General features: G+C 35.6%; 3 protein-coding genes across 3 annotated transcripts; all 3 read right to left on the bottom strand.

The window, feature by feature from the left end:
- Positions 1 to 1,616: 1,616 nt before the first annotated feature.
- LOC144564353 (Pentatricopeptide repeat (PPR) superfamily protein) lies at positions 1,617 to 2,999 on the bottom strand. Its single transcript, XM_078313958.1, has one exon. It carries the CDS (start codon positions 2,970 to 2,972, stop codon positions 1,692 to 1,694), a length of 1,281 nt encoding a protein of 426 aa, XP_078170084.1. The 5' UTR covers positions 2,973 to 2,999; the 3' UTR covers positions 1,617 to 1,691.
- A 521-nt stretch (positions 3,000 to 3,520) lies between these two features.
- Positions 3,521 to 7,022, bottom strand: LOC144564167 (GDSL esterase/lipase APG-like). Its single transcript, XM_078313707.1, has 5 exons — positions 6,740 to 7,022; positions 5,381 to 5,511; positions 4,729 to 4,962; positions 4,009 to 4,264; positions 3,521 to 3,874 (listed from the first exon to the last, which is right to left on the bottom strand). The coding sequence occupies exons 1-5, from the start codon at positions 6,984 to 6,986 to the stop codon at positions 3,678 to 3,680; spliced, it is 1,065 nt and encodes a 354-aa protein (XP_078169833.1). The 5' UTR covers positions 6,987 to 7,022; the 3' UTR covers positions 3,521 to 3,677.
- A 4,269-nt stretch (positions 7,023 to 11,291) lies between these two features.
- LOC144563894 (uncharacterized) lies at positions 11,292 to 12,889 on the bottom strand. The gene is made up of 3 exons (XM_078313361.1): positions 12,475 to 12,889; positions 11,551 to 12,367; positions 11,292 to 11,479 (listed from the first exon to the last, which is right to left on the bottom strand). Exons 1-3 carry the CDS (start codon positions 12,865 to 12,867, stop codon positions 11,292 to 11,294), a joined length of 1,398 nt encoding a protein of 465 aa, XP_078169487.1. The 5' UTR covers positions 12,868 to 12,889.
- Between the last annotated feature and the right edge of the window lie 4,871 nt (positions 12,890 to 17,760).

Raw genomic sequence — 17,760 nt, 5'->3', positions numbered from 1 at the left:
GAACAATTTTTCGGATATCCGGATTTTTGAATTTTTCGAATATTCGGATACAGGTGGGGTCTACCTGTAATAGAAATAGAGAGAGGAGAATTAAGAGGTGGGATAGGTGTGGCCATCCGTGAGTGAGAAGTCATGCCATGAGACCCCCATCGTCATTTAAACAACATCTTGAATTTTTTATTTCTCTCATTAAGTTAAATCTTCGGTTTAAAAATCCATAATAAATTTTCAAAAATACTAATAATCATTTTTTTTAATTATTTTCTCATTTAATTAATTGAGTTTTGATGTAATTTATTGTTTATGATGGGTCATTTTATTTTTATTAAATAACACATTAGTTAATTAGTTTTGTTCTGATTTCAAATGTGGATATTTGTTGTTTTACAATTAAAAATTTTAATTCACTCCACTGATGTTATACAATTTTGTTGTAATATATATATCCGAATTAGAAATTCGATTTATATCTGTATTCGTATCTGTATTCGACTAACATTCAATTCGTATTCGTATCCGATTAATATCCGATCCGTATTCGTATCCGATTAATATCCGATTCGTATCCGTATCCGGAAAATAAAAATAGATACGAATATAGTTTTATCACTATCCGATCCGTATTCGATCCATTTTCACCCCTAGGCACCGTACACGTTGGTCACGCAAAAGTTGAAGTACGCACTCATTTCCATCTCCCTGCGCTTTAAATCCCCCACTGTCAGTTCCAATGTTGTAAAATGTGGCCGCATGATCTGTATATGCTTATGCAGTGGTCTTCTGGATACAAAATCTCATGCAGTCAAGTTCATACAATTTTGAATATACATATACATATACGGTCCATGCGGACTTGAAAATTTTTTTTAAAATTTTTTTGCGATGGAGAAAATTAGAATCTATAACCTTTATAATATGGTAAAAAGTACAAACTACTAGACTAAATAAGTCTTTAAATATAAATTAGTTTTATTTTATCTATATTTCTTTAATAAAGTATAGTAAAACTGCATATATACTTCTCCATACAAATTCCGCATATGAGACCGCATGCCACATATACAATATACAGTGGTCTTTCGCACGCATGAATAAAACAGCATTTTACAACACTAGTCAAGTCTCATTCGGTCATATTTACAAGGTAGGATGTAAATCATATTTTATAGGCTACAATGTGCAAAAATATTAAAATTAAAAATAAAAGTTGCTTTATTGTTCAGTCTCTTTGCCTCTTTGGTCATGTTTTATAGTTTACTAATGTTAAACGATTTCATGAATTTCAGAAACATCCCTAATGACAAATTAAACTTGATAACAATATAAGGCTGTGTTCAGAAACCTCTCTCGCACATGCTGCATTCACACATCATACATGATCAATATTACTATCCTTTGCATCAATATAATTTGAGGGGACCATAGAAATTTAAACTTGGGAAATTGACAAAACTAATTATTTGGGAAAAAAAAATTGGAGTACCATTTACTGTACACATTAAACTTGACAAATAAGCACCTTTTCCAGTTTTCCACCCATTTTAAATGAAAAAAAAAGTATTTAATTAACCAGACAAAAAATACTGGATTAATCAATTCAGATTTTTCACTTTCGTAGCAATTGAAACCACTGATATATTATTAATCTTTGTTAAAATTACACCCTGCTGTCTGGAATATGTTCTTCATTCCTAACAAGTATTTCTTACCAAATCATTTATCAGACAAACGTAAGTTTCAAAATCAGATACCATTCCCCTTTCGCCCCTCAGTATTTCCTTGTTTGTTCTTCCCTTGCCATGCCTTGAATGCCCCTCTAACAATATATTATATGTGATATCATCTGGTTTAACCCCAACATCTAGCATAGCATCTAGTAGCATTTCAGCATTTCTCATTTGACCAATCTTACATAAACCATTCATCAGTACATTATAGGTAACAACACCCAATTTAAGGCCTCTCCTTTGCATCTCTTTTAAGAGTCTAAACCCTATTTTAACCCCCCCTTTGTTACAAAATGCACCGATCACCATGGTATATGTGACTTCATCAGGAGCAAAACCTGATTTGATCATTTCACGCAGTACCATCTCTGCCTCATGAGCCTGGCCTGACCTGGTCAATCCTGATATAAGAGTCGTGTATGTCACTTCATCTATTTCAATTCCTTGGGCCAACATTTTGCTTTTTATCTCCATCGCTGCTTCTAGTTCACCCTCCTTGCAACACCCATCAAAGAGGGTAGTGTAAGTAACCTTGTCAGGTTTGAACCCATTGATCCTTATGTCCTCCTCCATAATCTGTTTCGCCTCCTTTGTATTTCCGGTCTTGCAAAACCCATTGATCAATGTATTCAATGTGATCAAATCTGGATTTATATTTCTTCTCATCATTTCTCGATACAACTCCATCGAGAGTCTCATCTCCCCTTGTTTGCAATGCCCATCAATCAATGCAGTCAAAGTTACCGTATTAGGAACCAACCCTCTAAGGAGCATTTCGGCAAACAGTTGACGTGCGTGTATTAAGCTCCCAAATTTACAATAACCCTTGATCAAAAGTGTATAAGTAAACACATCAGGCTCGACTCCATGCACAACCATTCCTCGTTTCAACTCTAACCCATGACCCAAATCTCCAAGTCTACAACAGCCACCGATCAAGGTATTGAAACTAACAACAGTGGGTCTCAACCTCCACTTGGTAATTTCTTCGAACACCTGACGGGCATGGTTAATGTTCCCATTATTACAGAAACTATGCATGAGAACATTGAAAGGTCTTACATGGGGAGGAAATCCTGCATTTAGAAGTTCTACATAGAAAAACCAAACTGTTTGAGTTGGCTGAGAACGGATTAAATCGGTGAAGATGCGATAGAAAGCTGCCAAGGGGACTGATTGGCGATGCTTTACAGATTTGAGGAGGGAGCGAGCAGCTTGCATGCAATGCTCAGCTGCTTTCTTCATGCTTTCTTTTTGAATTATGATCAGAGAGAGATGGTTACAAATTTTGAACGGATATACAAATAATTTTCCTAAAAAAAGTTGCTCTCCCTGTCGGCCCAAATATAGTCTATAAAAACAGGCTTTTATGGGCTTACTTGAAGTAGATGTTTTCATTTTGACATGTAATATTCTAAGGATAATTTCTTATTCGTCCTTGGAGACTGGAGAGGAGTAAAATTCCAGGCCAATCAGAGGTTAAAGTATCCATCGATCTCTTGTTGTTGTGGGCCCAGAGTTAAAATGGTTAATTTAGGTGAATATAATTTACTATCTGAACCAACTAAGAATTATAAGAACTACATATTATTTTTTTTCTTGGCTGAGATTTGAATAAGCCTATTGCATGCTCATAAATTTTATACAATTAAAAAGACAGGTAAGGGACAATGTAGGACAGTTCTGCAAATTGTGAAAAGTGAAAACTTAGCAGCAAAAATAAAATTTCTTATTTCAATCCCACACCAAAACGAAAAAGCTGCATAACTTTTACTAAAACAAGAAAAGAAAATTACAAACTTTGCTCCACACATCATTTATACCATTCTATAATTAATTAAATGGACCGACACTTTGTTCCACATATTGCTGAAAATTCTACACCAAACCATCTAAAAGAAGTAAGAAAAACATGATCAACCAAATTTCTCTATTAACTCAAACTGAAACCTAACTAATAAGAGAAACTCCAGCCATAACAAGGGAATCGGCAATAACTTTGTTCGCTGCCTCTGACGGATGGACGGTATCCCAGAACACGTAACTCGTTGCATTTGAACATGTCCTGACTGATTTAGATTTGCAGAGCACTGATGTTTTCACAGATGCACCCGTCATGCAACAACCTCGTTTTGCCTCGATAAACCCTATATATATCATGTATTCATGATTGCATTAAACCTTTATCACGGACATGATTTTCTTAAAGTAGTTCTACAGATTCAAAGCATACATTTTTTTTTTTTGCTTTATTATCCAAATTCATCACAATTTCACTTACCTTGTTTTGAAGGTGCAGTTACAAGATCGTAGATCGGTTGATAGATGTCAAAGATGGCTAGCTTAATTCCACGATATTGCTTTGATAACGCGAGTACAGTGTGATTCAACTTTCTATTGAAGGTCAAGGCATCCTCATTGAAGCGTGTCACGCACGTTTTCCTGCCATGACCGAATACTCGAATGATTGCTGGCAGACAACCCAATGGCGATAAAGATGTCACGCCGATTCTCCTGGCCCCCAAACTATAAAGCCCCTGTTGTATCATGAAAAAGAAGGATTTTTTGTTTAAATTTTTTAAACAGTGTTAAATTTGGACTCAATCAAAGCCTTTTATCAGTCCTAGCTCTTATAAGAAAATATGAGCCGAATAAAAGTTTCTATAGTCCGGAGCCTTTCAATGTAATTTCTTATCTGGCAAAATAATTTAAACATGTTACATCAATCCCCATAAATTCGAAAACATCTTTTCCATTGTCACAATGTGAAGATGAGTGAAAAAAAAGGAAGCATTGCTGTTTAATGTTTTACATTTATGAAAAGAGCATACTTTTATGCAAAACATTACACTTCTGTCTTTATACAAAATGCACAGTTCCTAATAATTTTCCATGATGATTCGTACTACGGTAACTACATGGAATTCTTTTTTTGACAGACGAACAAATTAAAATAAATTGTCTCAGTAAAAAAAATGCAATTTACACAGGAATTACAAACCTTGAGGAACTTTGATGACTCTTCAATGAGGAGCTCAGAGAATGCATCGACAGAATATAACTTGCGGAGATCAGAGTTGATATAGTAGTTCTGCACAAAATCTCCCGTTCCCGTGCCCACTATGTACAATGCACCTTGAATTATGTTATTTGCCTTGCGGCGGCCAACCAACCGTACGAGCTTCGATTGGTACTCTTTGAAGTACTCTAGTTGCTGGGACAATGAGATTGCATGCTGTTCCAAATGAAAATTTTGTTTCTTTTTCATCAAATCGATGTAATCGCTATAAAATTTGTAAAAAAAATTATTCAATTTAAAGGGTAATTTAAAAAAACAAAGAAGGACCACTTTAGACCCTGGATTTAGAAGATTGCAAACACAAAGTTTATATTTACCCTGTGAAACCTTAAAATATGAAATATTAAGATAAAGCCACAAACAAATTGTAAAATTAATGATCCCTACTGGCTACTGTTAATAAATATTCCTCAAACTCAGCTAAAATTACCCACTGAAAAATGAGAAGAGCTGCGTCTTTATTCTTTTTTATATATGCTCTTTAGCAATCTAAAATGTAACAAGCGATCATTGCAAAAACTCCTAAGTATGAAATATAATTAATGCAAACAATACATAATAAATTAATACTCACATATAGTTTTGTGGTTTGATCAGAGTAACCAGACCCGCCAGACGCAAAACTAGCTCCGATAAGAAGATTCTTCCCTTTTGCTTGGGGGCTTAGATAGGGCAGTGGATAGGTTTTGAATCCCAGAGTTTCAGCTACAACAAAAAAAAAATGAAAAAAATAAAGAAAATATCAGGAAAATAAAATCACTGCACCTGTTCTATTAAAATAATAATAATAATTCACTGGCACTTAAAACATTGTAACCTGTGGTTCTGAATGAACTTAATTGCTTTCAGAGAGATTTTACAGGAGAGGTGATGATCAACAGTCAACACACAAGTAGGAAATGCACAGCTAATAAATTTACTTTAATGTCAGTAAACAATGTCCAGTTCAAAAAGAACTATTATTTTCCCTTTGTGATAAGGGTATAAATATTTTAGTCTTTTGTCTACTACTACTGAACACATCAGAGTTTTGTTTCTTTTGTAAACAATTCCGCTCCAATTTAGTGGGATGGTACATAGCCTGTCAATGGGTGGTTGGCATTTTGGCAATAATTAATGGATCACTAATTATGAAAATCGTCCATTACCAAATCAACGGTTCTGATAAGATTGCAAATGCAATTCTCACTTCAAATTTAATGGGATGGTGATGTTCTGATGAAAGCAGTTCTGTGGGTCACTCAAATGTCATTGCCATGCATGCTAAAATAGGAAAGATGAAATAATTTGTAGTATTCGTTCAAAATAACAAAATAAGAAAAAAATGAAGCGCCTCGCATTTATTTTGTTGAGACAGAGGTTCAGGCTATTTATTAATCTCCTGACGCTTACAGAAGGAAACAGCGACTTTATTATCACAGAATTATGAAATGCATGTATATATATTTTTTATGCTAGCTAGTAAATACTGCAACGACACAAACTTTGTTATTAATTGTTTGAAATATAAAGCTCCAACAATGACTCCACACTAACAATGATTTTGTTATTTTTTAACAATGCAGGTATATATACATAAAAAAATAAAACAATAAAAAATTTGGTGTAAGATCAAGAGTGAAAATTTAAGTCAGCTTATAGTATTTTTGTGCGCAACAAGCTTCAACATTTGTGAACATTTTAGGTGCATGCGTTATGTTGAAGGAACGTTGGAATTTTGGATTTTGATATGTTTAAAGTAGAGGAGCCGTGACAACTTATAGAACCAAAAAAATCATTAATAGATTAAAAAAGAAGAAGAAAGAAGTGCATATATACTTGGCTGTTTTGCAATGAATTTTGGGGTTGAAGTAAACATGTACACCTCACCAGAAATCAAATTGAGAGATGAATTTTGTCAATACATTTACATATAATTTCAGTGACAACATACCAGTGATATCTGTAGGCAGTTTGCCATTGCAAAACCTCCCGGTGGCGGTGTGGTTCTCGAAATCCCTCCCATATGGCGGGAAGTTCGCCTTGAAGTCACTAGCCAGATAGTTGTTGTTGCCGACGTCCATGGTTGAGTCACCGAACGTTAGAACTGCCGTGACGAGAGTCGTAGATGATTGTGCACTACCTATGTTTATCATTCCTAGAAATATAAGGGCTACAATGAAATTTGTACACCCTTCCATTTCTATGTCTCTCTCTGTTTCTTTGACTGCTCTAGTTAGGTTGAGTATATAGGTGGAGAGAGGCAGAGAGCTATATATAACCTTGTTGCCGTGATTTTTATTGATAGGAAAATTGAAAAACAAAATATTAAAAATGAGAATGGGTCCGTGAAAATTTTAAAAACAGGAAGGGGTACATAGCCCATAGTGTCCCTCAGGGACGCCATGCCAAATTCAAGTCCGACGGAAAAAAAAAAATTTGAAAACCAGAGACGCCATGGCATACTCCAGCCTAAGAATTTTAGCTAAACAAAAAAAATTAATTAAATTCTAGGGACGTCATGACATACCCAGTTCCATATACAAAAGCTGAAAACGAAACTTTACTTAGTATTTTTCAGCTGAAAAAAAAAAGTTTTCGTGAGGTTTGTATATGGGACTGGATATGCCATAGCGTCCCTAGAATTTAATTATTATTTTTTTTTTTTTTTGCTGAACTTGGGCTGGGGAATGCCATGGCGTCCTAGGTTTTCAATTTTTTTTTTTTTTTTCGTCGGACTTGAATTTGGCATGGCGTCCCTCAGGGACGCCATGGGCCATGTACCCCTTCCTGTTTTTTAAATTTTCACGGACCCATTCTCATTTTTAATATTTTATTTTTCAATTTTCCTATCAATAAAAATCACGGGGTTTGCTGCATTTGCACAAGTCTACATAGAGAATTATAACTACTTATGCAACATGATTAATTTTATACACAACCGCATCTGTACTATTTTGAAGTACCTGTGAAGTACTTCTAAAACAATAAAGGGGGAATTTCAAGTATACCCCTAAAAAACTTCAAAATTGCATATTTCCCCCTCTAAAATTTGAAATTACGTATTTTCTCCTCTAAACTTCAAAAACTCACAAATTTACCTATTTTATTGTCTTTTATATTATAACTCATTCTAAATTTATAAAATACTCATTTTACATTTCATTTGAATTTGAAGGGTTCCTCTACTGTCCGATCTGTGTGCATCGCATTAAGATTTGTGTGTCGCTTCAATATTCGTGTGTGTTCGTATTAAGATTTGTGATGATCTAGTGCGCACAGATCTTAATGCAATTCTGATCCATACGAATCGCATTAATATCTGTGCACGTCGCTTCAATTCTGTGCATATTCGCTTCAAGATTAATTCTGATCTAGTGCGACAAATCTTAAAGCAGTTCGAGTGGGACAAGAACCCTTCATATTCAAATTTCAGTTTGATGGGCGTTTTATGCTTTTAATTATGGGTAAAATTGGTACTTTATAAATTTAGAATAAGTTTTAATATACAAGACAATAAAATGGGTAATTTGTGAGTTTTTGAAATTTAGAGGGCAAAATATGTAATTTCAAAGTTTAGAGGGGGGAAATGTAATTTTGAAGTTTTGAGGGGTATACGCCAAATTCCCCCAAAAATAAATAAGTACCTGTGAAGTGGGAATAATGAACATGAGTTCTATTTAATTTTTTTTCTTTTTTTGGTGGCAACTTCTGGACAAATTTAATTCTCAAGGAGAAGAATTTAATATCCATGATTTTAATTTCTGTTTTATGCTTTCTTATATAAATAACTATAAAAAAAATCATATTTTGAATGACAAATGTGAATTGTTGAAATAATTTATCTGTGAGCACTGCATTCGACATTGTTTTGTACAGAATCAAGATGCTTACAAATCATGAACAATTCATTGTGTTTAATTTGATATTCTGTTTTTGTTTAATTTTATATCTTGTATGATAAGAAATTTAAATTTTATGTTATTTTCTGTAGATGAGTTAAACTAGATACATAATAATAAGATCAACGTTCACATTCAAATTTCAGATATATATTTTTCAATTAAATTAATATAAAAAATGAGCTTGATTGGACATAACAGTATCAGAGTTGAATCTGGTTCCTCAAAATTAATAGGAGGCGTCAATAAAAAAAAAAAAGACAAGTTGTTGGTAAATTTTGTTTGTTTATTCGATTTGCTCTCATGACTCAAATCAGCCCTTTTAATTTTAGAAATTGGAGGATTTAGGTCTCCAATTGCTCCAACATGACACCCAGACGAGTAATTACAACTTAATTATACATTCTCCTTTATGTAAGTTAGTTTTATATGATGACAAAATTGCAATATAATTTAGAGTATGTTTCAGCACCATTATTTAGAAGAGAGAATTCACAAAACAAAATCAACCATGCGATAAAATAATAGATATGGATTATAAAAAAAATTCAACCACGAGATTTATCCATTATTTTGGATCACATTTTTAAGCAATCTTCAGATGAGGTGTGGACAAATTTGAATAACTCAGCATGGGCTATATGGAGATGCAGAAATGAAAAATATACAGTGGCAAAGTACCAATCTTTGAAAGGTTCTTAGCTATTCTTAATTTGATAAACATCGAGACTAGAATAGTTATTGCTGCTATTAAAATGTGAAATCACTAGGGATCGAAATGCCATTTTGGTCCTAAAAAAAAGAAAATTTGATACCGAAATAACATTTCAGTTCTTATAATTTTTGTAAGAAAAAAAGTAATCAACATGGTTTGATAAAAATGGTTTTTTTAATTATGGTTTATAAAAAAAAAAAATCTCTCATAAAGCCTCAATTTGTAGCCCCCAGCTTGGAGCATATGTAAAATAGTAAAATAACATTGGATCATTCAATTTAATGCCATTTATAGTTTTCAACTACTGTATAGTTGCTTTCATTTATTAGTTTGGTGCTGTCCTCTTGATTAGTTGTAGCTAGAGTATTAACAATACCCTTAACGGGTATACCCTACCCTACCCGCCCGTGCCCGCCGCCCGGGGTACCCGTGCCCGAGCCCGGGTATGGGTCGGGTACTCGGGTACGCGGGTAAGGGCAAAAACCGGACCGGACCCGGTTTTTTTGATCAATACCCGACCATACCCTACCCGACTATACCCGTACCCGACTACCCGAGTATCCGTACCCGTATACCCGACCACTGTTCATGCCATTTCAAAATTCAAAATTTGTATTTTTTTCCCCCCAAAAAAATCAGAAAAAAACCAGAAAAAACCAGGAAAAATCAGAAAAAACCAGAAAAAACCAGAAAAAAACCAACAAAAAAACAAAAACAAAAAAAACCAGAAAAAAAAACAGCAAAAAAAAAAAAAAAATACCCGTACCCGCCTTACCCATCAAGGGTACACGGGTAAGGGTATAGGACGGGTAGGGCATGGTTTTTGAAAATTATACCCGCCATACCCGTACCCGTATACCCTTGTACCCGAGTATACCCGTACCCGAGTCGGGTATACCCGGGGTACCCGTACCCGCCCAAGTATTCAAACACTAGTTGTAGCATGAGTATGGATAGGGCTCTTTGACGTCAATCTGCAGCGTTTCACTTTCACTGTTTCACACCTCACCAGTAATAAAAATATTGTACCAATTTTGTACAGGGAAAAGAAAAGGAGCTTTCTATGGACATATGATCAAATTTGATTTGATGACCGGTCTGAGTTTTTTTTCTTTATTGAAATCCGTGCATTTATTTTAGTTTCACAGGGTGATCTATAATTTTAATTTTACACGAATTTTAAAACGAATTGAACTTATCATACCCAACATAGGATCTGATGTTCATCAGATAAATGTTCTTTTTTGTAAGATGCCGATAGTTCGGCCATTTTTATTAATATCCCTGAAAAAAAAGAAAATTTTAAAAATAACCCTGTTCCTCATTTTTTTTTAAATATGCCCTGACCGCCTGGACCAGGGGCGGCCCAAAACACCAAGTGAGGCGCCCTAGGGCCCGGCGGCCCATACCCCAAGTGAGGCGCCACCCCCTGGGGCGCCCCATTAGTAATTTGGTTTTTTTTTTTTTTTTTTTGAGAAATCTTAGTATTTTGATTTGAATAATTTTGTTGAAAAAAGTGTTGGGTTTATGTATATGTGTATGTCAAAAAATAAAATATTATGTATATGTGTATGTGTATGCCAAAAAATATAATATTTGATATATTTACGAAGTGATGTCGTAAATTTTTATAACTTTAATTTTTATTTTTATTTCTTTGGTGAACTATATGTATAATATACACACATACACATACACACATGCACATACACATACACATACACATATACACATACATATATACACATACACATACAAAAAAACTCACACATACACATACACATACACATACACATACACATACACATACATATACATATACATACACACATACACATACACATACACATATACCAAATAAATCAATTCGCATAAGCAAAATAGCAAGTTTATCTGCCACCACGTCTGAATAAACCTAACAAACGACTAGTTCTTCTGGTACCAGTGGCAGGTGCGGCATTACTTGTAGAGGCTTGGCTACTAGATGATTGGCTTACAGGAGGAGGGGGTTGTGTTCTACCGGTTGCTTCAGCGACAACTCTGGCATTTTCTCTTTCGTTGTGTTCGTTTATTGCATCTAAATGTAACAATGCAATTCAGTTAGTAATATAATTAAAGCATAAATAAATTTTGTACAATTCTACGTACCTGCCCTGCGCCTGTCGGAAACAGAACGGCGAGCCCGATTTCCCGACGGTCGCCTACCACCCATCTCGTCCATGGTCATTACAATACGCTTGTGTCTCCTCCTTCCCTTTCTTATCCATCCTTCTGAAGGTAATATTCTATCTCCGACATATGTAGGCCACTCATGCTGATCAGGATAAGAATGGAAAGATCCACCCCAAGTGGAAGCAAGGTAATCGGTACGGTACATGTCAGCAACATAGTGATCCTCACAGTAGTTCCTCACTCGGCATACCGCCATCACGTGACTGCAGGGTATGTGACTTAGCTGGGGTCCTTGGCATGTACAGGTTACCGCCCTGGCATCTCCGAATTTAACCACGTACTTGCAAGCCCTCTTGACAAACGCCATAGTGCCGTCTGGTTTACGGGTGGTAGGAACGTACTCATTTGGATTTTGCACTTCGAATTCTGTTCCATCGTTACCCATCGGGATCACGGTCATGGTTGCACCTTTGTCTCTGTGTCGTCTTAGTTTCTCCTCCACCCTTGTTGAAAATGACTGGTTCATCCTTATTAATTCTGCGGCCTTAGCACGCCGTTCCTGAAACCAGGCATTTAACTTGTAGAATGTGTCCTCTACAACTGCAGCCACAGGCAACATCCGGCTCTGCTTGAATACTGCATTCAGCGACTCGGATCCGTTGGTGGTCATAATTCCCCAACGCCAACCTCCATCCCGGGATTGATATATTTTCTCGTATGCTGGATCTTCGTTGACATCTCGGGGATTATTTTTCCCCACCTTCATTAAGTAGAGATTTGCCTTTGGCATGTACTACATAGAAAATAAGGAAATAGAATAATGTAAGTAAACAATTGTAGTAAAAAAAAATTGTTTTCTTAAAGTACAATAATATATGTAAACAATTGAAATGCATGTACCCTTGCAAAACTGCTAGTCATCTCTACCACCCTTCTCGGCTTTTTCTTTCTGCAATTCCATCTAAATGTATCAGTAACCCACGTGTCGCCTCCGGTTGCCTTGGAAAGGTTCTCCGCAACGTGTTGCATACACAACCTGTGCACACACTGGCCAGTACGTGTTGACCAACCGTAATCTTCACGATCAAAAACATATTTTATTCCTTTGTGCTGGTCTGATATCACACAGAAAAACTTCCCTTCCCCAATCACCCGTCTTCTTAAAAACTGCATAAAGAATCCCCAGTTCTCGCCGTCCTCTTTACGAACAATTGCAAACGCCAAAGGCAACAGCTGGTTCTCAGCATCATATGCGCATGCTATGAGTAGTCTCCCCTCGTAACGGCCAGACATGAAGCATGCATCAATGCTGATAACAGGTCTGATGTATGGCACAGCCTGGATACAAGGACCAAAAGCCCATGCTATGCCCTTGAATTGTTTAGCTCCCTCTATTAGTACACCGTCTTTATCAAAAAAAGGGTCATGCCATCGCTCATATACGGTGCCGACATTTGTACTTGCCATGGCCTGGAGCAATGGTGCCAGATAGCCATATGAGTCCTTCCAACTACCAAATATCCTGCAAATCGCAAGTTCACGACCTCTCCACAGCCTGTTGTATTTTGGGATTACATATTTGTATTTGTGTCTGACGGTCATAGCCACCGCCTTGATGCTCATCGATGGATCCAACTTAATGTCCTCCTCAATTGCATCGGCAATTAGTGATGCTGTCAGATTTGAATGGTCTGTCCTTGTGGACGCAGACTTGCATGTATGAGGTGGTTCGCACTTCTTAATCATCCATGCTTCCCCTGAACCCGCAGGGGTTGCAAAAAGGCGGAACTCGCAGTGCGGGTGAGTTGAACAAAGCACAACTAACCTTGTTCGGTCCCTTTTGTGTATTATACATTCCCAGTTGCCGTGAACATGAGTCTCATATATTTTCTTTACAAGCTCGTCTACGCTGGTATAAACTTGCCCTGCGGCAAGTTCTTTGTTGTATACAACACGAGGACCAAAGAAACTAATGTCTGCCTCTTCGAAAGCTGTGGTGTCGTTGAATGTGGCAACCGGATGCTTATTCCCCCGACCTCTAATCGGGAATTTTTCTGCCCTGGACAACCCTGCTACATTTGCATCACCATCTGATAAGTCATCATCTTCCCAAACCCCTTGGTATTCATCCCCCGTTTCCATTTCTCTTTCTGGTACGGCATCAATAGCATCAACATCAACATCAACATCATTTCGATTAACGGGTACCGGTCCTGACTCTGGCATAGTTGGAAATCTAGGGATTATGGGTGTCTGTCTGGGTGGTAGTGGTAACTCTTCAGTATTTTCTGGGGAGTTGTGGTACCCCTGGTTGTCATTACCGGGGCTGTGATACTCCTGGTGGTACCCCTGGTTGTCATAAGGGGATTGCTGGTGGTACTCCTGGTGGTCATAAGGGGAGTGCTGATGGTACCCCTGGTTGTCATAACCTGAAGGTCCAGCCCCAGCCGAACTTGAAGGTCCAGCCCTCGTGCGGGGAACCCTCTTCGAATATATGTCCATTACCGGGACCCCACAAGCTACAAATTGAGTATACACAACTCTCCACAAATTGGCATCTGTTATTGGAAACTTAACAAAGTAAGGTCTACCCCCCCCCCCCACGTGAGTTGTCAATCCGTGTAGCCAACTCTATTTCATACCTGTTGGGGTTTACAGATGTCTTTTCGTATATTAGCTGCTTCAGTTCCTCAAATGTGGTATTTTCATTAATCTCGAAGCCAAATGCGACTTCTTTCGTGTAATGCACGCCATCTTCATCCCTTTCTAGCTTGCCGCCGACGTACAGTGCAACTAACATCTCTTCTTTAACAAACTACATTTTAAAAAAAAAATTTACAAGTATTACATGACATAATAATGGGTACATTAATAAATGACTAATTGAAAAATAAATAAACAAAATTAAAAAAAATTACAATTTTTCTACAGTAGGTGTACAGCAATTGCTACAGTAATTGTACAGTACGCTGCAGTAAATACCAACAATAATGTACAGTACGATACAGTACAGGTCAACAGTAAATGTACAGTACGCTACAGTAAATGTCAACAGTAATGTACAGTACGCTACAGTAAGTGCAACAGTAAATTTGGAACAGTAATTACTAATTATTATAATTATAATTACTAATTATTATAATTATAATTACTAATTATTATAATTAAGAAAACATACCTATTTTCCCCAGTTATCGCCTCCAGAGAAGGTCTGAGATCGGGAAGTGACAGAGGCAGAAAATGCGTTTAAATCACAGGACTAGTGGGGCGCCCCAGGGGGTGGCGCCTCACTTAAGGTATGGGCCGCCGGGCCCTGGGGCGCCTCACTAGCTGTTTTGGGCCGCCCCAGGCCCAGGCGGTCAGGGCATGTATGAAAAAAAATTAGAGAGAGGGGCATTTTTAAAATTTTCTATTTTTTTAAGAATATTAATAAAAATGGCCGCCGATAGTTTATCTAGATGGTTCATTTTATATCATACTTTTCAAATTGATCTTGGAACAAATGCCTTTCTAAAATATTTAATTCTGAATGCTCATCCTGAACTAATTTGTACATAATATATACACAATTAAATTAGCTCCAACATCCAAATATGCACGGTCAAATAACAAGATCTTGCTCTCAAAATGCGACAAGCACGAAGAAATATACGCAACAAAATCTCTAACTCATAATTGCGCAAGGTTGAAATTTGTTGTGAAGATATGTGACCTGGCCCCATTGACAGGCTGTGCCTGCCCAAAACGATTCGAGTTCTGATTAGGGATTAGTTTATCTTTATTTTTTTGATAAACCCTAAACCCTCAAACAGCTGGAAGTTGTTGGAGCATGTACTGGCCTATTTTTTGATACTCCAAAATTGATTTATGTATGTATCTGTCTCAAGTTCATATCTCGTGATAACCAGAGCTACTCATTTGAAATTGTTTCACTTCAATTATTGTACCTCCACGTTTATTAGAGCCAAATAATTTTGAGAAAAAAAGAAGAAAAATCTGAAGTAAACTTAGCTTTCTCTGGTACAACCCAATTGTGGTCTGGTACGGTGGTACCTTAATAATATAGTACTTGTGCCTTCTAAAGTGGGTATTATATAAATTTAAAAGAAAGGTAATTCTCAGATTTATCTGGAAAATGAGAGAACAGAGAAATAGAAAAGAGGGAGAAGGATAAAATGGGTAATCTATAAATTTAAAATGAGTTTTATTATAAAAAAAACAATAAAATGGGTAAATTTGTGAGTTTTTGAACTTTAGAAGGGTATATATGATATTATGAATTTTAGAGGGGGAAATACGTAATTTCAAGGTTTTTGAGGGGGATACATGAAATTCCCCCAAAAAATAAAATAATAACAATTTAACAAATATAGATGTATCCTCCCAAAATCTCGGTGTATATTAATTTTTATTTGATAAAATATTTTTTATCATTCATAAAAAAAAAATTAGAATTGAAAATTTTTACAGTCTTAAAAAAATTGACACACACTATAATCACTATTTGATGGATGAGCCAGTAACATTTCAATTGGAAAATTTTGACACTATTTATTAATCATGAAATTTATATATCAAGCGAGGGGGACCATTTTATAATTTTTTATTTCGACTCTTTGAATATAAAGCTTAAATTTGAAATTAAACATTACAGACATGATAAATATATTACAAGTCATCCGTCCTTATTTTTAATTTAAATTAAAAAAAATCTATTACATTGATGCAAATGCACCTTAATCGGTGGCTAATGCATATTTCTTCTGTTAGGCCAGTTTTGCCCAGGTAAGAGCATGTCAGTTCATAAAATTAATTTTTTTTTTTTTACTGTCAATCTGCTTAATGTGTTACATTCTTCTGCTGCTGGCTGTTCAATGCGTTTTATACTTTTTAACTAGAACGCATTCTGTTATAATTTGGATAAAAATACTGAGAAATTAAGCCAGCGCATCACTTGAATACTTTTTCATTTCATCATTGCGTGAAGTAAAAAATAGACCGTTTTTTTCCCAGAGTCTATTGTACTTTGCAAAATGAACATTTATCAGTATTATGATTCATATTTTTGTTTGTAAAGTCTAATTTGAATTATTCAATAAAATCTAAATATAATTTTTTTTAAGATTAAATTTAGAATTTTTATTAATGTTTTGTTAAATAAGTATAAAATCATCTAATTTTGAAATTCTGGATCCAAAAATAATGATTTTCAAATTTCAATCCATCAGAAAAATAATAATAAAAGAATTCTAGAAAAGTAACATTCAATCTGGAACAATATTTTCATATACGTTAAGTGATTTGAATCGACTGTTCGAACTTCAAAATATAAATATAAATCTATATTACAAATCGATTTGTACTTTACAGTCTCACTTTTTTTTTTTCCTTTTCATATTCTTCTCCATTTTTGTAATGAAATGATAATGTCGCCAAATTAATATGCCGAACTACTTGGTAGTTGGTCGTACTAAAAATAATTAAGGACCCTAAAATGATGTTGGGCTCACACTGCATTGAAAAATTGCCCCGTAACCACCAAGCATCCATCACGGTCATGCTTATGAATTCAGATGTAATGGGTAGAGGTGCTATCGGGTCGGGTCGGGTCCGGGTACTATTATATTTGGACCCGGACCCTAAAAGTGTTCGGGTCCAAATTTCGATCCATATACTTATTTGTTTCAAATCGGGCCAGGTCCGGATCCGGATACCTATCTATCCGTAGATATTTCGGGTCCAGTCTTTCGGTTCCGGGTAAATAGATACCCGTAACTTGTTTGTGGATTATCGGGTCCGGTTCGGATATGGGGCGGTTCCGGATCTAGAGCGGGTATAGGTCACAACTCCAAAGTATTCAAGAAATTATTTACATTTAAATATAATTATAATTTCTTAAACATCTCATATAATAAATCATTACAATATAAATTAAAAACTACTGCAAAATAAAAATTATACTATTAATCATGTTTATAAATAATAAAATATATCATGCTACATAGCAAAATAAAAATAATAACTCTAAATTATTAGTTGGTTGTTGGTTGTTTGGAGTACTTATGGTGTAACAAAAAATATTGAATTTAATTTTTTGTTAATAGTTTTTGAATTCAGGAGGATGGAGGAGAGATAATTTTTAGAAAGTAAAATATTAGATATGATGATTTCCTTTTCTATAATTAA

Source organism: Carex rostrata, chromosome 13 (assembly GCF_964058835.1).
Source record: "Carex rostrata chromosome 13, lpCarRost1.2, whole genome shotgun sequence".
Lineage (NCBI taxonomy): Eukaryota > Viridiplantae > Streptophyta > Magnoliopsida > Poales > Cyperaceae > Carex > Carex rostrata.
The sequence above is the reverse complement of the archived record's forward strand: the minus strand, read 5'-3'. Positions and strand labels throughout refer to the sequence as shown.

Coding starts and splice junctions, on each gene's coding strand:
- LOC144563894 (XM_078313361.1), bottom strand. CDS start 12,867: ATGTCTGGCCGTTACGAGGGGAGACTACTCATAGCATGCGCATATGAT. Junction 12,368..12,474: donor TGACTAGCAGTTTTGCAAGG/GTACATGCATTT, acceptor TTTTCTATGTAG/TACATGCCAAAGGCAAATCT. Junction 11,480..11,550: donor TTCCGACAGGCGCAGGGCAG/GTACGTAGAATT, acceptor TGTTACATTTAG/ATGCAATAAACGAACACAAC.
- LOC144564353 (XM_078313958.1), bottom strand. CDS start 2,972: ATGAAGAAAGCAGCTGAGCATTGCATGCAAGCTGCTCGCTCCCTCCTC.
- LOC144564167 (XM_078313707.1), bottom strand. CDS start 6,986: ATGGAAGGGTGTACAAATTTCATTGTAGCCCTTATATTTCTAGGAATG. Junction 5,512..6,739: donor ACTGCCTACAGATATCACTG/GTATGTTGTCAC, acceptor TTTTTGTTGTAG/CTGAAACTCTGGGATTCAAA. Junction 3,875..4,008: donor AACTGCACCTTCAAAACAAG/GTAAGTGAAATT, acceptor TGATATATATAG/GGTTTATCGAGGCAAAACGA.